At 45.3% G+C, this 28000-nt stretch overlaps 1 protein-coding gene across 2 annotated transcripts in view; it reads right to left on the minus strand.

Annotated features, from left to right (window-relative positions):
- CD38 (CD38 molecule) overlaps nt 1-28000 on the minus strand; it is a 49584-nt gene that overhangs the window by 11362 nt on the left and 10222 nt on the right. For both annotated transcript variants that reach the window (XM_016185906.2, XM_060188307.1), the window contains exons 2-5: nt 14170-14299; nt 10268-10403; nt 7517-7599; nt 3073-3146 (exon numbers count right to left, since the gene is read on the minus strand). In XM_016185906.2, coding sequence (XP_016041392.2) covers nt 3073-3146; nt 7517-7599; nt 10268-10403; nt 14170-14299 — 423 coding nt within the window. The remainder of the gene's footprint in view (nt 1-3072; nt 3147-7516; nt 7600-10267; nt 10404-14169; nt 14300-28000) is intronic.

Genomic DNA, 28000 nt, shown 5'->3' on the forward strand with positions numbered 1-28000 from the left:
TTTTTAATGTTGTTGCTATTGATGTCATCATTGCTGGCTGGATAGGACAGAGAGAAATGGAGAGAGGAGGGGAAGAGAGAGAGGGAGAGAGAAAGACACCTGCAGACCTGCTTCACCGCCTGTGAAGGGATTCTCCTGCAGGTGGGGAGCCAGGGTCTCGAACTTATGCTGGTGCTTTGCGCCACCTGCGCTTAACCCTCTGCGCTACTGCCCGACTTTCTAGACACTTGCAGACCTGCTTCACCGCTTTTGAAGCGGCTTCCCTGCAGGTGGGGAGCCGGGGGCTCGAACCGGGATCCTTATGCCTGTCCTTGCGCTATGCGCCACCTGCCCTTAACCCGCTGCACTACCCGCTGCAAAATGGAATCTTAAGACTCAGGCTGAGCACCCTTTGAGGTGGCGAGAAGGGCAGAGGCTCAGCCAGCACCACCTGCTGGCCTAAAGCCTCCACTGCAGAACCCAGGTGTCATCTCTCAGGGAGTGGAAGCAGCCGAAGTGCTAAGAGACCCTAAGTGCTGTGAGACCAGCTCCAGTGACAAAGACTCGAGAGTGACAAGGACTGAGGCCCCCAGTGCCAGGAATGCCATTTTTTAAAGTTAACACACTCGCTTCTTCTTCTTCTTCCGTAGCCAGTCAACAGCGTCAGGTTGAGCCTGATGTAAAGTTTCGAGACCTCCTTTGAATCTGGAGAGGTGGCAGTCGTTGACTATGTGGGTCATAGTCTGTCTGGAGCCGCAGGGGCAGTTCGGGTCGTCTCTGGCTCCCCAGTGATGGAACATAGCGGCGCACCGGCCATGGCCTGTTCGATAGCGACTGAGGAGGGCCCAATCATAATGTGCTAGGTCAAAGCCGGGTTGACGCTTGCAGGGGTCTGTGATGAGGTGTTTGTTCTTTACCTCAGCTGACTGCCAGCTCTGTTTCCAAAAGACTGGAACAGAGAAGTTCAGTGTAGGTGTAGGGGACCAGATTGGGTGACGAGACGTCAAGCGTTAAACAGGGTGGGCGAAGATATCCGCGTATATTGGCAGGTTGGTCGAGCGTAGACGTGGGAAATGAACTTAGATGATGCCGCATCCCGACGAATATCTGGCGGGGCGATGTTGCTAAGAACTGGCAGCCATGGAACCGGGGTGGAACAGATGGTTCCAGAAATGATCCTCATGGAGGAATATAATTTGGAATCGACCAAGTGGACATGGGGGCTACGGAACCATCCTGGGGCACAGTATTCTGCAGTGGAATAGCATAATGCCAGAGATGATGATCGTAGTGTGGAAGCGCTCGCGCCCCATGAGGAGCTGGCCAGTCTTGCAATGATGTGATTCCTCGCGCCCACCTTTGCTGCAGTTTTTATGAGATGTTCGTGAAATGACAGAGTGCGATCGAGAGTAACGCCAAGGTAGACTGGCTGGGCTTCATGCCGGATTCTCGTATCATCAAGCTGCACATTAAGCTCGCTCATAAGTTCATAGTTGGGGTCAGAAGATGACGAGAGCATTTTTTAAATGGAAATAAGTATTAAAACAGGAGAGGGGACTGAGTGGCAGCACAGATTACAGTGCACAGGAACCCAGGTTCAAGGCTCTGTTCCTCATCTGTGGGGGGTCGGATACTTCACAGCAGTGAAGCAGGGCTACAGGCTCATTTCTTTTCTTTCCACTCTCAACATCTTTCTTTCTTTTGTTCTTTCTTCCTTCCTTCCTTTCTTCCTTTCTTTCTTCTGCCTCCAGAGTTATCACCAGGCTCAGTGACTGCACTATGAATCCACTGCTCTTGGGGCCGTATTTTTCTTTTTCTTTTTTTTCTTTTTCTTTTTTTTGATAAGACAGAGAGAAATTGAGAGAGGGGGGAAGATAGAGAGGGTGATAAAGATAAACACCTGCAGACCTGCTTCACCGCTTGTGAAGTGACTCCCCTGCAGGTGGGGAGCCGGGGACTCGAACCAGGATCCTTGCGCAGGTCCTTGTTCTTCATACTATGTGCACTTACCCGCTGTGCCACTGCCTAGCCCCTCACTCTCAATTTCTATCCTATCAAGTGGGGGGCAGGGGAGGGGGAAAATGACCTCTAGGAGTTGTAGATTCCTTATGGAGTCACTGGGCCCAAGAGATAATCCTTGTGACAATAAAAATAAATCAATAATAAAAGTAAACAGGAGGGAAGAAAAATCGATTTGGGAGCACTTAGAATGCCCAGGCCACGTGTGCTTATGCTCCCTCCTCCCAATGCAGTCTTGTCAGTGGGAGATTGGAGAACAAGGATGGAAAGGTTATTATTATTATTATTATGAGGAGGAGGAGGAGGAGGAGAAGAAGAAGAAGAAAAAGAAGAAGAAGGAGGAGGAGAAGATGAAGAAGAAGGAGAAGGAGAAGGAGAAGGAGAAAAAGGAGAAATAAAAGCTTCAGATGTAGAAGGCCTTCACAGCAGACCCAGGGGGCAGGTGTAGGGAGAGGAGAAAGTGCAGAGCTGGCCTCCTGGAGCCCACCTTCTGCTCTCAGCACAGAGCCCAGCCTCCCCATACCTCCACCAGCTCTGCAGGCCACACTAGGGCCCAGAGAGCAGGTATCTGCTCAGGGCCACAGGAGACACTGGTGGCCTCTGGCTGACATGCTACAGAGACCAGGAAGGGCAGCACCTGCACAGCCACCTGTCTCCCTGCTGAGCTGGGCTCATGGGCTCTTCAGGGAGGAGGGTGAGGACAGACCTCCATGATGGGGAGGAGCTAGGGGGCAGGAGGGTGGGGTGGGGCATAGGGGCAGGGGGTGAACACAGACAGGGATAGTAGGAGGGAGTGTGAGGGGAGAGAGCTGGGAAAGTCAAGGAAGGCAGCAGAAAGTGTAGAGGAGGCACTGACACAGCTCAGGGACCCAGAGACACAGGACTCAGCTCCCACACAGGCGACAGTGAGACAAACAGATCTCTCTACAGAGCTCTATCATCTTAACTCCCTTACCCCCAAATCTTCAGATCTGACTTTAAATTTTGAAAGTTGTATTCTTCCAGAGAAGAAATCTCCGACAAGCCATGCTGGCCACTCTGCCCCCTGCAAACAGCATTCAGTGAAATACACACCTGTTTTCGTCAAAGGCATTACTGCGGGTCCCATTGAGCAACACGTTGACCACTCCACAGGCACCTTGGGCAAACTTTAAAAGGAAAAGATGATCATCCCTTGGCATTCAAGCTTCATTGCCACACCAGTGCTCCCACCCTAAGCAGTTGTTAGCAAGCTCTAGGGAAGAAATCTCCTGTATGGCTCTCATTCAGGAGCACAGGGTCTGGGCCACTGACCTCCCAAGACACTGAATGGATTATGCTTCGTGTGGGATCCCAGAGCCCCAGTCTGTGTGTGAACAGTGAAGACAGTGAAGGTTCATGGTGTGGATCAGTGGGTGGTGCAGAGGCTGAAAGTCTAGATGGGCAAGAAGAACATGGCAAGAAGGGGAAAAGAAAAGTGCTTTCCTGATTGACACGACACATTTCACTTAATGGGATGCCAGAACAGGTATAATGGGAAATGGGTGGATGGATGGATAGTTGGGTGGATGCGTGGATGGGTGGATGGGTGGATGGAATTATGGGTGGGTGGATGGATAGATGGATGGATGGATGGAATGATGGGTGGATGGGTAGATGGATGGATGAAAGGATGATGAAAGGATGGATGGATGGATGGATGGATGAATGAATGGATGAAATGATGGATGGATGGATGGATGGATGGATGGATGGATGGATGGATGGATGGATGAAAGGGTGGAATGATGGGTGGATGGGTAGATGGATAGATGGATGGATGAAATGATGGGTGGATGGATTTAAGGATGGATGGATGGATGGATGGATGGATGGACAGATGGACAGGTGAATGGATGGATGGTGAGATGAATGGATGGATGGATGGATGCATGGATGGAATGATGGGTAGATGGACGGATGGATGGATGGATGGGATGATGGGTAGATGGATGGAATGATGGAGTGATGGGTGGATGGGATGGTGGGTGGATGGATGGAAGGAAGGAATGATGGATGGATAGATAGATGGATAGATGGATGGATGGATGGACAGATGGACGGATGGACAGACAGGTGGATGGATGGATGGGGAGATGAATGGATGGATAGGTGGATGGATGGGTGCATGGATATTGCTGAGCAAGGAATTCTAGTTTTTTATGCAACAAACTCTCAGTGGAATCTTTGCTAGACACTGGGGAAAGCAAAATGAGCAAAGTCCAATCACAAAGATTTCTCTTCCAGGAGACCCACACAGAGTCCTGGGACAGGCTCAGGCCCCCTCCCTGAGTTGTGATGACACCTCATGTCTCCTTCAACCACGCTGCATGTGATGGGGAGTTGAGTGTGGGTGCAGCAGCTGGTGTTGTTGAGATCTCTGTGTGCCCTGGGCTTAGCTACGCTGCTGCTGTTGTTGTTGTTGGGGACTGTGAGGCACTTAAAAAAATAATGGGACATCCAGTGAGAATCTGTACAAGGAAACAGAAAGGAGGAAGGGAGGGAGGGAGAGAGAGAGGGCCAGAGAAAGAAGGAGAAAGAGAAAGAGAGGGAGAAAGAGAGAGGAGACAGATAAGAAGTCCAGTAGTCTCTGGAACCTGGTGGCTGAAAAGAGAGTTAACATACGAAGCCAAACAAATTGTTGAGCAATCATGGACCCAAAGCTTAGAATAGTGGAGAGGAAGTGTTAGGGGGGTACTCACTGCAAACTCTAGTGCACTTCTGCTTCCAGGTATATATTTTGCAGTAGTTTATGGATACATGTGAACATATGCTCTCTCTCATAGAAACTGGTGTATATCATCGGGGAAGCAATTACAGAAGCCAGGCCTTCTACCTTCTGCAACCCACAATGACCCTGGGTCCATGCTCCCAGAGGGATAGAGAATGGGAAAGCTATCAGGGGAGGGGGTGGGATATGGAGATTGGGTGGTGGGAATTGTGTGGAGTTGTACCCCTCCTACCCTATGGTTTTGTTAATTAATCCTTTCTTAAATAAAAAAAAAAAAAAAGAAGAAGTCCAGTAGTCTGAAACGGGTATAAGGAAACAGAGAAGATATACTGATGGTATCAAAAGCCAAGTCCATGCTCCCAGAGGGATAAAGACTAGCAAAGCTTTCAAGGGCAGGGAGGGGATATGGAACTCTGGCAGTGGGAATTGTGTGGAACTGTACCTCTCTTATCCTATGGTCTTGTCAATATTATTTTATTTTATTTTTTTTTAAAAAGCCACATCCTGAGGAGGCCCAGGGTCTCTCCTGTGAAGGCCCAGGCAGCTGCAGACAGAAAGGCCAAGTGCTGAGAGAGAAGAGATGGAGGGAGACTTCAGAGGAGGCTGAGGCTGAGGCTGAGGCAGCGGGAGGGGCTGCTCAGGGGGCCTGGGTGCTCTCTTAGGACTCAGCCTCCATCTGCTGTTGCGAGGACAGCCCTCAACAGTGAGACCCAGAACTGTGAGGATCCAGAGGGCTTCTCTCTTCCCACTGGGTGAGGAGCAGGGAACAGGGCTTCTTTAGCACTCAGCAGAGTGTCCCTCAGCAGAGAGTGACAGAGACCAACACTGACCCCCAACACAGACGTCAGAGCCCCACCAAAGAAGGGCTGGTCAGTGTGTCCCCACTTCCTGTCATTGGGAAGCCAGGAAGGGAGGAGGGCAATCAGGGCACCAGGGACATAGTCTCTACTATCAGGAAGAGAGAGGCTCTGGGTAGTTGGGAGAAGGTGTCTTCACACCTCTGTGAGCTCAGCCACGACACAGGGGAGTCCCAGGGAAGCTCACACTGTGGGGCTCCCCATCCCTTCACTGCAGGGCTCTCAGCTTCAAGGACTGTGAAGGGGACCCCTAGATCTGCCAGGTTCTGGCTGTGCTTTCAGTGGAAAGTGGATGCACCTGCCCCTCCCTGTGTCAACTGTGAGGCGAGACACCCATGGCGCTCTCTCTTGTACTACTGCTATGAGGTCAGAAGGTCTGTGTCCCTGAGAGCAGCTCAGGATGGTGCCTGGTGTTGGTATGCTTCTAGTTCTGCTTCTGGGATCTAGTTCTGCTTCTGTTACATTGCTTGACATTGTGGTCTATTTACATGGTCTTTTCTGTTACATTGGTTTGGTCTCACTCTCCCCTGCCTCCGGGAGATTTGGTTTAGCCCTTGCTAGTTTCTCGCTTCTCCCTTCTCCCCTTGCTAGTTTTGCACTTCTCCCTTCTCCCAGCAACATACGTTACGCTTCTCCCCCTAGCCTACGTACTTCCTGAGTTCCTGGCTCTGAGGTTGGAGGAGAAAGATGGAGGAGCACATGGTGTGGTGATTAGGTTGTTTGCCTGCTGGTGAATAAAGATTAAACTGCATTCTCAGCTCAGCTACGAGTTTCTGGTCATCTGTTACCTGCCCATGAAGCCAGCCCTGGTGAAATCAACAGCCTGGCACACAGGAAATGGCCTGGGAATGTGGATTACTAACTCTGTGCAGGAGCCTATGATGGACAATATTGGATTCAGGGTTAAACCAAACCTGAGCTTCTTGGAAGACAAAGTCCAAGAATGGACTAAGCCAGAAGCCTCAGGGTCCTCCACGAATGTCCTAAAGGCAGTTGTGACAGTGATGGTTTCCTCAGGGAAGAATTTTAACTTTTTTTTTTTTCTCCTCCAGGGTTATTGCTGGGCTCGGTGCCTGCACCATGAATCCACCGCTCCTGGAGGCCATTTTTCCCCCTTTTGTTGCCCTTGTTGTTGTAGCCTCATTGTGGTTATTATTATTACCATTGCTGATGTTGTTCGTTGTTGGATAGGACAGAGAGAAATGGAGAGAGGAGGGGAAGACAGAGAGGGCTAGAGAAAGATAGACACCTGCAGACCTGCTTCACCGCCTGTGAAGTGACTCCCCTGCGAGTGGGGAGCCGGGGGCTTGAACCGGGATCCTTAAGCCGGTCCTTGCACTTTGCACCACATGCTCTTAACCCACTGCACAACTGCCTAACCCCCTAACCTTTTGTTCTTAAAAGGGTCTGTGATCCAAATTAGCACCTGATAATAGGACCTTTCAAGTTCCTTGGTTTCCAAAAGTCTAGAATTTTATTTTTGGTCCTTCTGTTCTTTCTTTTGAACAGAGACAGAAAAATTGTGGGGCTGAGTGGTAGTGTACCCAGCTGAGTGCACATGTTACAATGCACAAGGACCTGGGTTCAAGTCCCCAGCCCCCACTAGCAAGGGGAAATATTTGCATGTGTTGAAGCAGGGCTGCAGGTGACTCTCTGTCTCTATTTTCTCCTTCCCTCTCAATTTCTGACTGTCTCTATCCAATAAATAAAATTTTTTTAAAGGAAGAGAGAAAAAATGAGAGGGAAGAGGGAGATAGAGACAGAGGGAGAGAAACACCTCCAATTCTGTTTCACCACTTGTGAAACTCCCCACCCCTGCATGAGGGGAGTGGGTGGCTTGAACCCAGACCCTTGCATACTTGGATGTGTGCACTCAACCAGGTGTACCACCACCAGGTCTGATGACACTTACTGTTTTAGATGCCACATCCCAGAATACAGAAACAGGGTTTTCCTTGCAGTCCCCTCGGGTTGGACAAGATTGGTAGTTCATTGCTAAAAGACAGAGAGAACATCTTTGAAGTGGAAAACAAAGGGTGTGGTCCAGCCTGTCTTCCCAAACCACTCCAGCAGGGGGAGCCATCTCCTAACGCCATCACTACCAAAATGGAGGGTGGAGAAGGCGCACAGCCTGACCCAATTTCACTGATGGCCGCTGGATCCTGGCTCAAATCCTTTCCTGACCCACTAAACCCCAGACAGGAACACAGTCACCAGTTCTGAATCATGATTCTGGGAGACCACAACAGACACTGAGCTGACAAAGCAAGTCCCCCTTCTTCTTCTAGCGTTTGCCCTTCTTCCGTAGCCAGTCAACAGCGTCAGGTTGAGCCTGATGTAAAGTTTCGAGACCTTTGAATCTGGAGAGGTGGCAGTCGTTGACTATGTGGGTCATAGTCTGTCTGTAGCCACAGGGGCAGTTCGGGTCATCTCTGGCTCCCCAGCGATGGAACATAGCGGCGCACCGGCCATGGCCTGTTCGGTAGCGATTGAGGAGGGCCCGATCATAACGTGCTAGGTCAAAGCCGGGTTGATGCCTGCAGGGGTCTGTGATGAGGTGTTTGTTCTTTACCTCAGCTGACTGCCAACTCTGTTTCCAAGAGACTGGAACAGAGAAGTTCAGTGTAGGCGTAAGGGGACCAGATTGGGTGACGAGACGTCAAGCTTTGGACAGGGTGGGCGAAGATATCTGCGCATATTGGCAGGTCCGGTCGAGCGTAGACGTGGGAAATGAACTTAGATGATGCCGCATCCCGACGAATATCTGGCGGGGCGATGTTGCTAAGAACTGGCAGCCATGGAACCGGGGTGGAACGGATGGTTCCAGAAATGATCCTCATGGAGGAATATAATTTGGAATCGACCAAGTGGACATGGGGGCTACGGAACCATCCTGGGGCACAGTATTCTGCAGTGGAATAGCATAATGCCTGAGATGATGATCGTAGTGTGGAAGCGCTCGCGCCCCATGAGGAGCTGGCCAGTCTTGCAATGATGTCATTCCTCGCGCCCACCTTTGCTGCAGTTTTTATGAGATGTTTGTGAAGTGACAGAGTGCGACTGAGAGTAACACCAAGATAGACTGGCTGGGCTTCATGCCGGATTCTTGTATCGCCAAGTCCCCCAACAACATACAATAGGAAGGGGAAAAACAAAACAAAAAACAGCAAAACAAAACACCTAGCTCCAGGAGGACTAGAGATAAAACCATGTGACAATGAGATGAATAGCATTTTCTGAATGGAAAACATCTTCCCACTGTGAGGTGTTCTGGATCTTTCTGGGCAAGGAAAAGAGGAGCAAAGCCACACAGTGACCCGAGACACAAAGGCTCCCCACCTGCCCTATCCACTGAGCTATCCCGTGGAATAAGAACTTTGGGCAGACTGCCGAGCTGATGTAATGGCTCTGTCTGTGGACTCTGTGGCAGACAGAGCTTCAGGTTCCCTAGAAGCCGGTGGTTCACCGCTTGGTGTTGGGGGTGTGTGTGTGGGGAAGAACTTTGGTCTGAGGTTCATCCTAGGAATCCCCATTCTCGAATGAGGCTCTTACAGAAAACAAAATACTCTCGATGAGAAGAGGTTTCTCCTGCACCCAGAAAGTAAGGGTCAGGGAGATGGACCACCTCGCACTCTGAAGCAGTCTGTCCAGGCAATGTGAGTTGGTCTGAAGATTCTCTTTGCCATCGGGGCAAACACTTGGGGCTCCTCATCTTTTCATATTTATTCCCCTGCTTTCTCGATGTCTGAACGCCAGTGCCTGTTACTTATTGACTCACTGGTGGTTTCTCTGCTGAACTACTTTCTCAATTACTAAGAAGCTCCTGAGAAGCCACCCACAGACTCGCATGTTCCCCGCTGGCTACAGATTCCTATCCTCTGATGAGCTTCTGGTGTGTGTCTCAAACTAACAGGCCCCGAGGGGAAAGGCTTAGAGCTGGTGGGGCCAACACTGCTGCCTTCACAGACGATGGGGAGCATGGTACAGACTAAATGTGAGCCCACTTTTTCCAGAAGGCTCCATGGCGATGCCCTGGTGGTCTTGCAATAACTGCCATTGTTTGTGGACCTATGCAAAGGTGCTTTTGATGTTTCTCATTCCACATTCTGAGGTAATGCTGACTTTTTTTAAAATTATGTATTTATTCTCTTCTGTTGTTTTATTGTTGTAGTTATTATTATTGTGGTTGGATAGGACAGAGAGAAATGGAGAGAGAAGTGAAAGACAGAGAGGGAAAAGAAAGATAGACACCTGCAGACCTGCTTCAGCACCTGGGAAGTGACTCCCCTACAGGTGGGGAACTGGGGGCTTGAACCGGGATCCTTACACTGGTCCTTGAGCTTTGTGCCACCTGCACTTTACCCACTGTGCTACCGCCTGATTCCTGGTAATGCAGACTTTTGATGGTAAGAACTCTGCTGGAGTTCAGTAGGGCATACACGCTTGACACTGTGCCATTGTGGGGTGTTCTGTGTGTGTACCATTCTCTAGACTTCTCCCTATACTAGTGAGGGTGTTTGAGGTCATGGTGGAGGCATGATGGAGCTCAGGGTCGTGGACTCTATCTTATGTACCCTAAGCTCCCTCTAATTAATTCCAGGGACCCTGAGGGATGCTTCCCCCCTGAATGTCTCCAAGCCATCTCAGTTGGCAAAGCCCTCACCATTGGAATCGGGGAATCCACACCACGAGAGGCCATCAGCCAAGTAGCCCAGCAATGCGTCCTCCAGAGTGAACAGGTCCTGCCTCTGCTGTGTGAATCTGTGTGCCATCGCTTTTGTTTTGCTCCAGAGGAGAACCTAAGAGAGATATATTCCCATGAGACAAGAGACTTGTTCACTGAAAAACCAGGGATCGTAATGGGCAGAAACCAATGAAGATGCAAGGGAATGGAAAGACATTCCTTGCTCCTGGATTGGAAGAGATAGCATCATTAAGATGGCCCTCTCGCCAAAGGCAATATAAACATTCAACACAAGTCCTATCAAAATCCCTACAAACTTCTTTTTTGAAAATAATTTATTTTATTTTTGAGACAGAAATTGAGAGCAAAGGGAGGAAATAGGAAGAAAGAGAGAGAGAGAGACCTGCTGCATTGTCTCACCACTCATGAAGCTCCCCACCCCCATAGGTGGGGACCAGAGGTTTGAACCCAGGTCATTATGAATTGTGACACTGTGACATATACTCTCTAATAGATCCACTACTGCTAAATCCATCTCCTTCTGAACTTCTTTAAAGAAACAGAACAAGTGCTATAGAAGCTTCTCTGGAACCACAGAGGCCCAAGAAGGGCTGTGGCAGTCCTGACCAGAAAGAATGACAGTGAAGAACTCATTGTAGAAGAAGCTTGAAGAGAGTGGGGTTGTGGGGCAGAAAGCTCACTCCAGAGTTGCTTGCCTTAGAATATACCACTTTGCTGGGAATGGTGTTTATGTACACTCCTATCAACTTATAGACATATAAATCACTATTTAATTAATATGAAAGGGGAGGAATTGATTGAATGTCTCAAACTTTTTAAAGCACAGACTGAGTCTTTTTAATACATAGGCTGAGTCTTTGTTATGTTGACGTTCTTAAAAGCCTAGACCAGGAAGAACAGAAGCAACCGGTGGCACAGCTATATACAAATAATGTCAAAGGACATAAATTATGATGGTGTTATGTATGATACAGCAAGTCCTAACAAAGGAATTTTTAAAAGTTAACCCAATTGCCAAATAATGTGATTATAGCAATAACTGTCTATTGTCTTCTTAACCCTAAGACAGCAGAAACATTCCGCTTCCACTATAGAGCCTATATTTCCCCCAGTCCTGGAACCTCTAGGGTGGGGCTCACTTTCCTTCATGCTTCTCTCAATTCATACCAAATGATATTACATGCACTGATCCCAACAAAATCAATGCAACGAGTACCACCTCAGCTTGCTTCACTTCAGACTCAGACTATGTCCAGAGACGTCAGGCATGGAATGTCAACCCTTCTGCCTCATTACTTGGGTGAGACCCTTCCTTTCATAGGATTCTCTAATTCCATTCCTGGTGGTTCACTTCCTAACAAAGTCCCAAAACTTAGATATAGACCGGGTCCCCTGATATAGAGCATATGTTCACATGTCCATAAACTAGGGCAAAAGATATACCTGAAAGCAAAAATACACAATAGTCTGTAGTGAGTCAGTACAAAGTTCATAATGAACTAGTGTCTACTTAGACTTAAATACCCTCCTCACCTACCTCCTATTACAGTTCTCTCACTCACTCCAAAGGTATCCTTATCCAAGCAAGGACTGCAGAAACTGAATAAGGGCAAGAGACTGGCAGACTTTAACTATGACTCTTTAGTCACTACTTGGCCACCCCATTAGCTGGGTCCCTAATTGTGGAGTCCTGAGATCCCCAAACAGACATGATGGGCCTAGACCTCGAATAAATCCCTCTCTCCATTGTTACTGGTCATTTCTATCAGGAACAACACAATAGACCCCTTTGTGGGCCCCCATAGGAACTTGCCCTCAATTTGGATCAACAATTGTAGAGAATGTTCCTCCTCTGGTAGGAGGCAGAACAATATACTCTATGCTACACCTGAGGAAGATGGGTCCTGATATTGGGGCATCTTGGAACATTCCTACTGATGACCACAGAATGTGAGCTCAGATCTACAGGGATGCAGAGGTCACATAGTCTCCTAAGCTGAATATGGGCCCCATATCACATCAAATCGATGGGGCTTACAATCAACAATATTTATACACCTTTTCCATATTTTGGAGCTACTCTCTTTCCTCATCCAGCTTTCTGGTCCTTCTTCCAGCCATGACATCATCTCCCCAGACAATAATTAGGCTCCACCTGCATATCAGATTTCAGGCCCAGGAAAAAAACAAACAAAACAAAACACTAGTATAGCCACAGGCTCTTTGGAATATAACTAAAATATGCCTACTAGCTATCTACAAGATGGAGACCACCCCAAATCTTTATCTGCACTATTCCAGCCTTTAGGTCCATGATTCTTCAACAATTTGTTTGGCTTTGTGTGTTAACTTTCTTTTCAACCACCAGGTTCCAGATGCTAGCATGATGCCAACCAGACCTCCCTGGACAGACAACCTCACCAATGTGTCCTGGAGCTCCACTTCCCCTGAGCCCTTCCCCACTAGGGAAAGAGAGAGACAAGCTGGGAGTATGGATAGGCCTGTCAATGCCCATGTTCAGCAGGGAAGCAATTACGGAAGCCAGACCTTCCACCTTCTGCATCCCACAATGACCTTGGGTCCATACTCCCAGAGGGCTAAAGAATAGGAAAGCTATCAGGGGAAGGGATGGGATACAGAGTTCTGGTGGTGGGAATTTTGTGGAGTTACAACCCTCTTATCCTATGGTTTAGTCAATGTTTCCTTTTTATTAATAAAAAGTTAAAAAAGAAAAAAAGAAAATACCACTTTGCTATTTACTCACTATCTGAGCTTGAGAACAGATAAGCCTTACTTTCCTCATCTACAAAAATGGCAACAGTGACCATTATGGAGTTCCCAGGACAATGCAAATCAACTGCTTTGTCAACTGAACAAGCATCATCTGAGTGATTATTTAAGAATGTCCTCTGGGCAGCACATGCAGGAGTCCCAGAGCTTCAGCTCACTGAGGAAAGTACTAGAGACTTAGGGCTTCACAGAGATGATGAAGACATGGTGACTGTCCACCTTCAGTCCATACGTTAGAAAAAAGCTTCCTGTTCAGACCTTCTCTGGTAGAATTCAGGTCTTAAAACTCAACCTACTGGCTCCAAATATTCTACAGATTAACATTTCAATGGGTTGATCTAAAATAATCAAATTTGGGCTATTGCTAGTGACCTATACATGTCTTGATTTTTCTCTTATTGGTGAAATGGGAATGCTGAACTACAATCCACCCTACAGAAAGGGTTTGAACACCTAATAGGCTAAAGATAGTCTTATGTAATCAAAATAAGTAAGTACAAGGTGACTTTGATGTCACTATCATCATCAGAGGTCAATAGCATTAATTTAGTTTTTGTTAGGTTGAGTTGTATTGAGTTGGGTTGAGTTGTTGGGTTGAGTTGAATTGTATTGGGTTGAGTTGAATTGGGTTGAATTGTATTGGGTTGAGTTAAGTTGAGTTGCAATGGGTTGGGTTGAGTTGTACTAGATAGGGTTGAGTTGTATTGGATTGAATTGAGTTGAGTTATATTGGGTTGGGTTAAGTTGAGTGGAATTATATTTGGTTGGGTTGAGTTGTATTGGATTGGGTTGGGTGTTCAAATTGTTTTGTATGATTTTGAGGTACCAGTTCTTTTCCTCTTTCCATGTCCCTCATTCTTCCTCTGCTACTTCCCCCACCCATGTTCTAAATCCTGATGCCATCCCAGTACCCAACAGACCCACAAACCCATCCTTGCCACAAACTCCATTATTTGAATGTCCAGATTTTTCCTTTTCCCTCATTCTGGTCACAGTTTCTTCTGTGACCTCTTTCCTCTACCCTTTAGCTTTTGTCCTTAGTTTTATAATCAATTGCTGGGCCCAGTTACCTTGCCACAAGGTATTGACTGCTTGGTCAACTTCAATAGAGGTTCATAGTCTTCTTCTGTAATCTTACAAGGGTCTTTAAAAATAAATGCATTCTCGAATGCTTCAACTATCTTCGTGCAGTCTACAGGACTGTAAGAGAAAACACAGAATAAAATAAAGCATGAATAATTCAAGAATATTTGGGGGGTACAAGTAGGTAGAATATATAATTCAGGAGGCATTTAACATGCACCAAGTTGTCTATATACCCTCTCTCACATATAATCTGTGCAATTTAAAATATATTTCATTTATTTGTTGGGTAGAGACAGGCAAAAAAAATTGTAGGAAAAGGGGAAATAGAGAGAGGGAGGGAGAGAGAGACCTGCAGCACTGATTCATCACTCGTGAAGCTTTCACCCTGCAGGTAGAGAGCAGGGAGTTGAACCTGGTCCCTTGTGCATTGTAACATGTGTGCTCAAACAGGTGTAACACAGCCTCACCCCCTTCACCTCTGCATTTTTTCTTTTAAAAATTTTTTTTCTTATTATCTTTATTTCTTAGATAGAGACAGCCAGAAATAGAAAGGGAAGTGGGGGGGTAGAGAGGGAGAGAGACAGAGAGACACCTGCAGTTCCTGCTTTACTACTCATGAAGCTTTTCCCCTACAGGTAGGAACCAGGGGCTTGAACCTAGGACCTTGTGCATTGTAACATGTGTGCTCAAACAGGGGCACCACCGAGAAGAGAGACTGGAATGTCTTTCTCTAATTTCTGATGCTTTAATGTCCCTTCCCACAGCCTGGTATCCACCCTCTGCTGTCCTCTGAGCTGACTGTTCACTCTTCTTGCAAATAGTGAGTCCTGCCTGGGTTGGAACAGGAGCCTGACGGTAATAAGCACACCTGAATGGAATGAGAAACATCCCAAAGACTATTTTTTTAAAAAAGCCTTAATCAAGGTTTCTGCTCGCAATAAGCCCTGGGGCAACTCCAGAAAAGCTTGTTTCCTTAATGAGACCGTCTTCACAGCAACCAGAACCTGAGCCCCTAAGCAATGCCCCCTTGGCCTCCACCTGTGACCTGGAGGCTCAGGACAGACTAAGCAGAAATGTCAGGCTTGAGGTCTGAGGCATGCTCTCCCTCCCTGCCCCCTGCTTCTTCTTCTAGCGTTTGCCCTTCTTCCGTAGCCAGTCAACAGCGTCAGGTTGAGCCTGATGTCAAGTTTCGAGACCTCCTTTGAATCTGGAGAGGTGGCAGTCGTTGACTATGTGGGTCATAGTCTGTCTGGAGCTGCAGGGGCAGTTCAGGTCGTCTCTGGTTCCCCAGCGATGGAACATAGCGGCGCACCGGCCATGGCCTGTTCGATAGCGATTGAGGAGGGCCCAATCATAACATGCTAGGTCAAAGCCGGGTGGACGCTTGCAGGGGTCTGTGATGAGGTGTTTGTTCTTTACCTCAGCTGACTGCCAACTCTGTTGGCAGACTGGAACGGAGAAGTTCAGTGCAGGCGCAGGGGACCAGATTGGGTGACGAGACGTCAAGCGTTGCCCCCTGCTCTCTCTGCTAAGCAGTACTTCCCCTACAGGAAATTTGAGGTAATGACATCACTCCTAGAATAAGATCCTAACAAACAAGACAGAAGACTCCCAGTGGAGTGACTGGTTCCTCAGGCCATAGGAGAGGAAACAGCTAGGCCGAAAGGGTAGAACAAAGTGGGTGAGGTGAGAGGAGGGAGAGCAGAAAGGGGTAAAGTCTTAGGCCACAGTGAAAATCCCATTTTCAAAAGGGGTGGTCAAATCTATGTAGTGTGTTGTCAGTCTGTTTCAGGCTTCTAACTCTTGTCTCTTCACTCTCTGAACCTGCACAATGCCCACAAATCAGGATTTGGTTTCAAGTCCCTGCAAACATATCTGTGTATTCTCCATCATGTGTTGCTCCAGAGAAAGTTCTGGCATCTGGAATCCCCAGCCCTAAAAGTGTTGCTGCAAGGGTAATGACAGCCTATGCATTTTTCTGCCAAGCCTTGCAGAGCAAGTTGTTGAAGAAAATAAGCACATTAGCTCAGCTGTGAGCTCAAGTGTGAGGCTATGAGAGCCTGGCTTGCAGGTGAGCACTGCCACCTTGTGGGGAAAATGGGCCATGACCTTGAGAGACTGTAGGCTGATCGAAAATCAATTTATAAAACACTAGATTGAAATTGGTACAACCCGGAACGTTCTTACTCATGACCACAGAATGAGAGCTCAGACTTACAGGGATGCAAAGGTTATATAGACTCCTATGCTGAATATGGGCCACAGATCAAATTGATGGGGTTTACAGTCAACAATATTTATACAATTTTCCCATATTTGGGAGCTACTCTATTCCCTGATCCAGCTTTCTAGCCCTTTTTCCAGCCATGACATCATCATTCCAGACAATAATTTGGGTCCACCTGATGTCAGGCTCAAGCAAAAACTCATAAAGCTATGGGACCCTTAGACTATACCTAAAATAGACCTACTAGCTCTTTCCAAAATGGAGACCTCAAATCTTCATCTGCAAGATTCCAGCCTTTAGGTTCATGGTTAGTAACAGTTTTTTTCTGCTTTATATGTGAACTCTTTTTTTCAGCCACCAGGTTGCAGATGCTACCATGATGCCAACCAGACTTCCCTGGGCAGATGACCCCACCAAGGTGTCCTGGAGCCCCGCTTCCCCAGAACCCCACCCCACTAGGGAAAGAGAGAGGCAGGCTGGAAGTATGGATCCACTTGTCAATGCCCATGTTCAGCAGGGAAACAATTACAGAAGCCAGACCCTCAACCTTCTGCATCCCACAATGACCTTGGGTCCATACTCCCAGAGGGATAAAGAACAGGAAAGCTATCAGGAGAGGGGATTTTGCTTCATACTCCCAAAGGGGTAACCAATAGAGGAAGTAACTCAGAGAGTTCTGTACCCCCATTCCACCAGAACCTTAAGTGTTTGTCAGCAGGAACCTTGTTTTTATATCGTCAGTGGAAGGAAAGTGACTCTGGAAAACACCAGAGGAAGCCAGGCACTGTTTATCTTATTTGAGAGAGAAGAGAAAAAAAAAAAAAAAGGAAAGACACTTGGAAGTAGTAATAGCTTGGGGGTAAACTCGAAAGGAAGTGAAGGCAGGACAGTTGGAAAAAATGAGGGGACATACACACACACACACACACACACACACATACTCGATACATAGAAAAAGAATCAGCCCATATTTGTGACCTTGGGGGAACTATTGCAGTTTTCAGTGACGGGACCGAGACACATGACTCTAGTGGTGGGAACTGTATGACTGTCATATCCCTGATATCTTACCATTGTGTACATCAATATGAAATCACTAAAAAATTTTAAAAAGAATATCACAGCGATTAAAAAAAACATAACAAAAATGAAATGAGGGCTACTGATCAGGAAAAAAAGCAAAGATAAATTTGTTAACAACACATGTAACCCCTGGACACATTAGGGAGATGTAGAAAGTCTGAGGAAATGATCACATGCCATGGATTTTTTTTTTTTTTTAATTTTTAAGACCGGGGCACTGCTCAATTCTGGTTTATGGTGGTGCTGGGGATTAAACCTGGGACCTTAGAGCCTCAGGCATGAAAGTCTCTTTGCATAACCATTATGCTGAATCCCCATCCCTTGCCATAGATTTTTTAAATTATTTATTTATTCATGAGAAATGATAGGGGAAGAAAAAGAAATAAACCAGACATCATTCTGGTACATGTGCTGCTGGGGATTGAACCTGGGATCTCATGCTTGAGAATCCAATGCTTTATGCCATAGATTTGACCCCAAATAGCTTGCTGAGGTAGTAGATTTGGGGAGTGAAAAGGAGGGCCAGAGGGTTACAAAAAAGGGGCATGACCAGTCTCCGAAGGGAGGCTGGGGGTATCCTGCCCTGCCACCTGAAAAAGACTGGTCCTGCAGTGAGTGCAGCTTGCAATGTTCCCCAGATGTGACCATGAGCTGTGAACTCAGACCAATAGGGACTTAGAGGTTACACAGGCTCTGGCGAGAAATATAAATATGCATTTACATATGGGCCTGGAGCCGGTGGATGGAGGGAAATAGTTAACTTAAGCCACAGATATAGATATAGATATATGAATGGGACCTATTCCCTGCTCTAATCCAACTTTCTAGCCCTTTTCTCCACTCTGACACCATTCTCTCAGGCAACATTCTCATCCAACCTCAGGCTAGCTACCAAACTCAGGCAAAACTACTATTGCTGTATGCCTCCAGGAACACACCCAAAATGGTTCTCCTAGCTTTCTTCTACCTTTAAATCCCTAAGCTCATCTGCTCTGATCCTACTTTTTGGTTCCTGTTTATTAACTATTTTGTCTCAACTTAGGTCATGCCCCCTTCCAGACACCAAGTGACAGATGCTACCATGACTCCATCCCAACTTCTCTGGGTAAATGACCTCACCAATGCGTCCTAGACCCTCACATCTCCAGAGCTCTGGTCCATTAGGGAAAAATAGAAACAGGCTGGGGGTATTGATTGACTTGTCAATGCCCATGCTCAGCAGAGAAGCAGCTACAGAAGCCAGAACTCCTACCTTCTGCTCCCCACAAACAACCTTGATCCATACTCCCAGCAGGGGAGAAGTGATAGGATTAAGATAAGAGGACTCTGGACTCCAGCTCCATCAGCACTCAGAGAGAGAGCGAAGGAAAAGGAGAGGGACATATGGAGGTAACTACAATGTTATGAGTAGCTTAGAGGGGAAGAGAGGATTGAATCAGAAAAAGAAGGGACAGTTATGTGTAAGTGTGGACAGATAGTTGTAGAGAAGGTGCTTGGCCCATGTCTACAACTTTAGAGGAACTGTGGTGGACTGCAGTGAGGAGACTGAAGATTCAGAACTGTTGATCAGAATGGTTTGGATTCAAACCCCTGTCGACATGTAATTTTGTAATAAATTTTTTTTTTAAAAAAAAAGGGGGCATGAGTGACATTACATTGCACTTAGACTTAAGTTCCCACATGGACTTCAAGTCCAACTTCTCCATTGATTGATGGAGATATGGGTTGGGATTTTTGTCTCCATTGCAATGGGAACATCCTCACAGAGAAGGCTTCCTCTGTGTAAATATCTTTTCTCCATAGGCATCTTCCACCCAGACTTCAAAGCCCCTCCTATGAAATCAGCCTTTTGGGGGGTGACAGATTTTCTGCTCCCCTACATGCCCCAGCCCCATAGGACCCAAACCAGTTTATATGCAACTAAATCCTACTCTCCTCTGTCCACAGGTAACTTATCTCCAGGGTATGATATTTCTCTTTATAAACACAGGAACACACCCATAACACAGACCTCCCTGGATCACTGTTCTATTTCACTTCCCACAGTTCACCAGTACATCTGAGACTATGTCACTGGACTGTCTTAGAGCCTCTGAAAGACAGGACTGAAGCATAGAATGCAGACTGAGGACACTGGTGAAGGTGAGGCTGTGCAATGTTCTAAGAAAGCTGGTAGGGGGGGAGCAGGAGGTGGAGGGTAGGTAGCATAATGGTTATGCAAACAGAATATCATGCCTGAGGCTCCAAAGTCCCATATTCAAGCCTCCGCACCACCATAAACCAAAGCTGAACAGTGCTCTGGAAACTTAAAAAAATAAAAACTTTTTTTTCTAGTTATCTTTACTTATGTACTGGATAGAGACAGCCAGAAACTGAGAGGGAAAGGAGATAGAAAGGGGAAGAGACAGGTAGGGGTAGATAGCATAATGGCTATGCTAGAAACTCTCATGCCTGAGGATCTGAAGTCCCAGGTTCAATCCCCTGCACCACCAAAAAGCTAGAGCTGATCAGTGTTCTGGTTAAAAAGAAGAAAGAAAGAAAGAAAGAAAGAAAGAAAGAAAGAAAGAAAGAAAGAAAGAAAGAAAGGGAGAAAGAGCAACAGAGAGACACCTGCAGCACTACTTCAGCATTTGTACAACTTTCCCCCCTGCAGGTGGGGACCAGGGTCTTGAACCTGGGTCCTGGCACATTTTAACAGTGCTCTGGTTAAAATAATAATAATAATAATAATAATAAAAGAAATTTTTAAAAAAGGAAGTTTGGGCGACAACATGTTCACTGCATCATGCTAAAAGGAAAACATGGCGGAATTCTGCTTGTGTAAACACAGCCACCTTCAGATTCTCTGTGGGCTGACAAACTTGAGGCAGGGGACAGGTCATCATAAGGCTTGAAGCTTCTTGCCAGGGGTGTCCATTCCAAGGTCGCACACCTTCGAGAGTGTTGGTTCATGACCTGGCTGATCTTCTGTTAGCAGCACCATGCTATATATTTGCCCAGTATCATTCAACAGAGTGTCACTCTTGTGAACACCATGTCAAAGTGCATTAGAGGGAGCCAGGCGGTGGTGCACCTGGTTAAGCGCACACATTCCAGTGCACAAGGACCCAGGTCAAGCCTCTGGTCCCCATCTGCAGGGGGAAAGCTTCACAAGTGGTGAAAGAGGGCTGCAGCTCTCACTCTCTCTCTCTCTCTCTCTCTCTCTCTCTCGGTCTCTCTCTCCCATCTCCCTGTCTCTATCCAATAATCAATAATGTTTTTTAAAAAATAAACAAAAAAATTATTTTTAAAAAAGGTAGAAGGTGGAGGAGTAGGGGTGGAGGAAAGGGAAGACCTTGCTTGCTACTTCTTGAAATACCTCCTGGTTCTGCTCCACCAGTGTGTATGTGGGTGTGTGTAGGGGGGTGCACTCATTTTTTGGTTCCCTGCCAACTCCTGTATGTGACAGAGAGCTGGGTGTTACTCAGCCTGTTGACCCCAGCAAGGTCTGCCAGCACACAAGTAACGCCTCTCCTCTGGGCACTGGTCACACTGTCTGGGGCTTCTGTCTCCAGGCTGATCCCCTCCAACTCCCAAAGAGCAAGACTTCCTTCCTCCTCTTCCTCCTCTTCCTCCTCTCTGATACCCTTGTGCTGGCACCAGCAGAAACACACGGTGAGGGGGTTGGGCGGTAGCGCAGAGGTTAAGTGCTCGTGGCATGAAGCGCAAGAACTGGCATAAGGATCCACCCAGCCCTTCTTCCCTTCCTCCCTCCCTCCCTTCCTTCCTTCCTTCCTTCCTTCCTTCCTTCCTTCCTTCCTTCCTTCCTTCTTCATTCCTTTCTTCCTTCCTTTCTTTCTTTCTTTCTCTTTCTTTCCTTCCTTCCTTTTTTCCTTTCTTTCTTTACCCTCATCTCTTTCATCTCACCCATGAGTGAAACCATCCAATATTCCTCCTACCTTCTAGCCTATTTCATTTAAAAACATTACTCAACTGTAAGAACTTTGACCATTTTATTGAACACAATTTTTCTCTTTTCATATAAGTTGTGGCAAATGGGGAAATTTCTCCCATTTGTTCCAGTAAGTTGTATTTGGTTGTGTTCAGAGACCACAGAAAGAATCAACTATCACCAAGCCTTCCCTGAAAGAAGTTCTGAATGGTTTCCTATAAACAGTCAGACCACCATAAATAGGCCATCTATCAGAACACTCTAAAACTCTACAAGAATGGCATTAAAATATCTGCAATCTTTGATATCAATGAATGTCAATGGCCTGAATTTACCTATTAAAAAGCACAGAGTAGGAAGATGGATCAGAAAACGCCACCCAACAATATGCTGTCTACAGGAAACCCACTTAACCTAACAAGACAAACAGAGACTCAATGTGAAAAGATGGAAAATTATCATACAAGCCAATGGCCCACAAAAAAGGGCAGGAACAGCTATTCTCATATCTGACACAATAGATTTTAAAATAAATAAAGTTAAAAAAAATAGGGATGCTGTGAAGCAGGTCTGTAGGTGTCTGTCGTTCTCTCCCCCTCTCTGGCTTCCCCTCCTCTTTCGATTTTTCTCTGTCCTATCCAACAATGATAATAATAATAATAATAACTACAACATTAAAAAAACAACAACAATGGCAAGAAAAGGGAGTAAATAAAGTAAATTTTTAAAAGACAGGGATGGACATTACTTAATGCTAAGAGGATCAATCAATCAACAGGACTCAACAATTATTAACATCTATGCACCCAATGAGAAGCCATCTTAACAGCAACACAGTAATAGCAGGGGACTTCAACAGCCTACTCTCTCAACTTGAAAGATCACCCAGGCAGAAAATCAATAAAGACATGAGGGAGCTAAATGAAGAGATAGATAAACTAGAACTACTGGACATTTTCAGAGTTATTCATGTCAAGAAACTGGAATACACATTTTACTCAAGTCCATATACTCAAGTCCATTTACTCAAGTCAGGTCATTTTCAAGGATAGACTATATGATAGGCCACAAAGACAGCATCAGCAAATTCAAGAGCATTGAAATCATTCCAAGCATCTTCTCAGACCACAATGGAATTAAACTAACACTTAACAATCAACAAAAAATTGGTAATAGTCCCAAAATGTGGAAGCTCAAAAGTACACTCCTTAAAAACTACGGAGTCAAAGAGGAAATAAAGTAAGAAATCAAAATGTTTCAAGAGTTCAATGAAAATTAAGACACAAGCTATCAAAATATTTGGGACACAGCTAAGGCAGTACTGAGAGGGAAGTTCATAGCCATACAAGCACACATTAGGAAACAAGAAAAAACACAAATAAACAGCCTGATTGCACACCTTAAAGACATAGAAGAAGAACAAAGGAACCCTAAAGCAACCAGAAGGAGAGAAATAACTAAAATTGTGGCAGAAATAAATGACAATGAAACTAAGAAAACCATACAAAAAGATGAACGAAAGTAAATGCTGGTTTTTTAAAAGAGAGAAGAAAATCGACAAACCGTTAGCCAGATGCACAAAACAAAAAAAGGGAGAAGATCCAAATAAATCGAATCATAAATGAAAGAGGAGATATCACAACATACACTGCAGAAATTCAACATGTCATGTAAGGCTTCTATGAACAGCTATATGCCACCAAGCTAGAGAACCTGGAAGAAATTAACGATTTCCTAGAGAACCTACATACATCCAAAATTAAATAAAGAGGAACTAAATAACATGAACAGGCTCATTACAGCTAACAAAATGTAAACAATTATCTAAAACCTTCCCAAGAATAAAAGTGCTGGACCAGATGGTTTTACAAATGAATTGTACTAAACCTTCAAAGAAGAACTAATACCTCTACTTTTAAAAGTCTTCTAGAAGATTGAAGACACTGGAATACTCCCTTCCAGTGTCTGTGAAGCCAACATCACTCTGATACCAAAAGCAGACAGGGACACAACCAAAAAAGAAAACTACAGACCAATATCTCTGATGGACATAGATGCTAAAATATTGAAAAAATTCTAGCCAACTGGATATAGCAGTATATTAAAAACATTGTTCATCATGACCAAGTGGGGTTTATCCTAGGCATGCAAGGTTGGTTTAATACATGTAAATCAATCAACGTGATCCACCACATCAACAAAAGCAAGACCAAAAACTACATGGTCATATCAATAGATGTAGAGAAAACCTTTGACAAAATACAACATCCCTTTATGATCAAAACACTACAAAAAATGGGAATAGATGGAAAATTCCTGAAGATAGAGCAATCTATATGTAACAAATCTACAGCCAACATCATTATTCAGAGGTGAAAAACTGGAAGAATTTCCCCTCAGATCAGGTACTAGACAGGGCTGCCCACTATCACCATTATTATTCAACAAAGTGTTAGAAGTTCTGCCATAGCAGTCAGGCAGGAGCAAGGAATCAGGCAGATTGGAAGAGAAGAAGTCAAACTCTCCCTATTTGCAGATGACATGATAGTCTACATAGAAATATCTAAGGAATCCAGCAAGAAGCTCTTGGAAATCATTAGGCAATACAGTAAGGTGTCAGGCCACAAAATTAACATTCAAAAGTTAGTGGCATTCCTCTATACAAACACTAAGTTAGAAGAAGATGAAATCCAGAAATCAATTCCTTTTACTATAGCAACAAAAACAATAAAATACCTAGGAATAAACCTAACCAAAGAAGTGAAATACTTGTATACTGAAAATTATGAGTCACTACTCAAGGAAATAGAAAAAGACACAAAGAAGTGGAAAGATATTCCATGTTCATGAGTTGGTAGACCTAACATCATCAAAATGAATATACTACCCAGAGTCATCTACAAATTTAATGCTATCCCCATCAAGATCCCAACCACATTTTTAGGAGAATAGAACAAATGCTACAAATGTTTATCTGCAACCAGAAAAGACCTAGAATTGCCAAAGCAATTTTGAGAAGAAAGAACAGAACTGGAGGCATCACACTCCCAGCTCTCAAATTGTATTACAGAGCCATTGTCATCAAAACTGCTTGGTACTAGAACATGAATAGACACATTGACCAGTGGAATAGAATTGAGAGCCCAGAAGTGAGCCCCACACCTATGGACATCTAATCTTTGACAAAGGAGCCCAGACTATTAAATGGGGAAAGCAGAATCTCTTCAACAAATGGTGTTGGAAAAAATGGATTGAAACATGCAGAAGAATGAAACTGAACCACTATATTTCACCAAATACAAAAGTAAATTCCAAGTGGATCAAGGACTTGAATATTAGACCAGAAAATATCAGATACTTAGAGGGAAATATTGGTAGAACTCTTTTCTGAATAAATTTTAAAGACATATTCAGTAAAATGAATCCAATTACAAAGAAGACTAAGGCAAGTATAAATCTAAGGGACTACATCAAATTAAAAAGCTTCTTCACAGCAAAAGAAACCACTACCCAAACCAAATGACCCCTCACAGAATGAGAGAAGATCTTTACATGCCATACATCAGACAAGAGGCTGATAACCAAAATATGTAAAGAGCTTGCCAAACTCATCAACAAGAAAACAAACAACCCCATCCAAACATGGAGAGAGGACATGGACAGAATATTCATCACAGAAGAGATCCAAAAGGCAGAGAAACACATGAAAAAATGTTCCAAGTCTTTGATTGTCAGAGAAATGCAAATAAAGACAACAATGAGATACCACTTCACTCCTGTGAGGATGTCATACATCAGAAAAAATAACAGCAGCAAATGCTGGAGAGGTTGTGGGGTCAAAGGAACCCTTCTGCACTGCTGGTGGGAATGTCAATTGGTCCAACCTCTGTGGAGAACAGTCCGGAGAACTCTCAGAAGGCTAGAAATGGATCTACCCTATTATCCTGCAATTCCTCTCCTGGGGATATATCCTAAGGAACCCAACACACCCATCCAAAAAGATCTGTGTACACATATGTTCTTAGCAGCACAATTTGTAATAGCCAAAACCTGAAAGCAACCCAGGATTCCAACAACAGATGAGTGGCTGAGCAAGTTGTGGTCTATATACACAATGGAATACTACTCAGCTATTAGCCAGTCTTGGAAGGACCTTGAAAAATTCATGTTAAGTGAAATAACTCAGAAACAGAAGGATGAATATGGGATGATCTCACTCTCAGGTAGAAGTTGAAAAACAAGATCAGAAAAGAAAACACAAGTAGAACCTGAACTGGAATTGGTGTATTGCACCAAAGTAAAAGACTCTGGGGTGGCTGGGGGGGAGAATAGAGGTCCAAGAAGGATGACAGAGGACCTAGTGGGGGTTGTATTGTTATATGGAAAACTGGGAAATGTTATGCATGTACAAACTGTTCTATTAATGTTGACTGGATAACATTAATCCCCCAATAAAGAAATTAAAAAATAAAATAATAATGAAAAAAGACAAAAACACAACATAACATCTATGAAAATATATATTCACTGCATCACTATCTGTAAAAGCACCAATTTGGAAACAACCCAAAAGTCCAATGATAGATGAGTGGGTTAGGGAATTTGTTGTCTATATACACAATAGAATATTAGTCAGTGGTAAGAAATGATGTTACTGAGGCCAGGGTGGCATACTTGTTTAAGCACAGGCATTACAGTGCTCAGGAACAAAGGTTCAAGCCCCTGGTTTCCACCTGCAGGTGGAAATCTTCATAAGTGGTGAAGTAGGATTGCAGATGTCTCTCTGTTTCTCTCTCTCTCTTTCTCTCTCTCTCTCTGTCTCTCTCTCCCCTCTCTCCCCTCTCTGTCTCTATCCAATAAAAAATAAATAAGAGATGCTACAATTTACATGGAGTCCTGAGGGGTTATTTATAGTAACTGAAATAAGCCAGGACTAAGACTTCACTTAACTCACAGGTGGGACTGCTGTAACAAAGGAAGAGGTGCAGCTCTAATTCATTCTCATAATTGCAGCAGAGCTAAGGATATAAAGGGCACCAAGGAGACAGACATGAAAGGGGGTTGGGGACATAGTGCTCCAGTAGTGGAGAGAGATAACAAGTTTGTGGAGGATGTGGTGCGCTGACACCTGACATGGAGAGATAAGAAGCTGTACTCATGTGATAACTGTCTTGTAATTCACCAGTCCCACACACAAATCCACCATCTAGTGGGAAAAGAAAAAATAATAATAACGCCTGTACATTCATTAAAGTATAACTTTAGCCCCTTCCAAGAAATAAAGCTCTCCAGGGGCCTGGGGGACAAAGCTGCATGGGCAAGAGGACAGACTCTGTACATCTTGGTACCCGAGTTTCACCACCCACATCACCATATGCCAGAACTAAGCAGTGCTGTTCTCTCTCTCTCTCCCACCATTTCTCTCTCTCCCTCATCCCTCTTTCTCCCCCTCCATCTCTCTCTCTTCCTCCATCTTCCTCTCCCTCCATCTCTTTCTCTCTCTCGCATAAAATCAAATAAGTTATTTTTTGTTTGCTTTTGTTTTTAAAGATCTCACCAATGAAACTAAATCCCAGGAATGGAAGACGGGGGGGGGGGGGGAATCTCTCCTTTAAGGAGAGATCAGCTAGTGAGTTAGCCTGCCTGTGGGTACAAGGGACTATCTCAAAAGGGTCCATGGACTGATGTAGGGAGTGTTTTCCAGGTGTGTTGAGAGTCACAGAACTGATGTGCCTTATCTTAGCATTTTTTTTTCAAAATGTTTATTTATGTATTGGTTAGAGACTGCCAGAAGTTGAGAGGGAAGGAGGTGATAGGGAGAGAGACAGAGAGACACCTGCAGCACTGTTTCACCACTTGTGAAGCTTTTCCCCTGCAGGTGGAGACCGGGCATTTGAGCCCATGTCATTGCCCATTGTAGTATGTGTGCTCAACCAGGTGAGCCACCACCTTAGCATTTCCATCTCAGTTTTTAAAGTTTCTTTGCTAAAGAGTTCTCTGGCAACGTTCACTTTGGGGTGGGGGGGATGTTCAGAAAACATGGGGGTGCTGCTGAGTGTTAACAAGTAGTCTCATCTCAGAGGTCTGGCTGCCTTGTGTCCATCCAGGTCTCCCACTCACACACACACACACACACACACACACACACACACACACACACACACACACACACACTTACACACACCCCACCTCGGGCTCAAGAAACCTAGAACACCAAGCCATCTACACCCACTAGGCATGTCCTGGTCAGAGGCTGAGAAAGGCAGCCCAAAGTCAATAGAGAAAAGGCAAAAAAAATAAAAATAAATCCTTCAACAAAAAAGCTGCTGACTATATGTGCCCAGCCCTCCAGTTAGTTTCTGTCTCTCAATGTGGGAGAGTTCAGGGCACTATGCCCAGGAGGTGGAGGGGGCCCTTGTGAAATGGCTCCTAGCTGAGTGTTCTGGGATGCTAACCCCAAGCCGTGGACGTAGGATTGTCACCTGGACCCCCTTCTGGGTGCTACTGGTGGACATGACTCGCCTTGCACTAATTTGGGGAAGTTTAGACCGCTGTCCACCCCGCAGTATCCATC

Source organism: Erinaceus europaeus, chromosome 3 (assembly GCF_950295315.1).
Source record: "Erinaceus europaeus chromosome 3, mEriEur2.1, whole genome shotgun sequence".
In the NCBI taxonomy this organism is placed as follows: Eukaryota; Metazoa; Chordata; class Mammalia; order Eulipotyphla; family Erinaceidae; genus Erinaceus; species Erinaceus europaeus.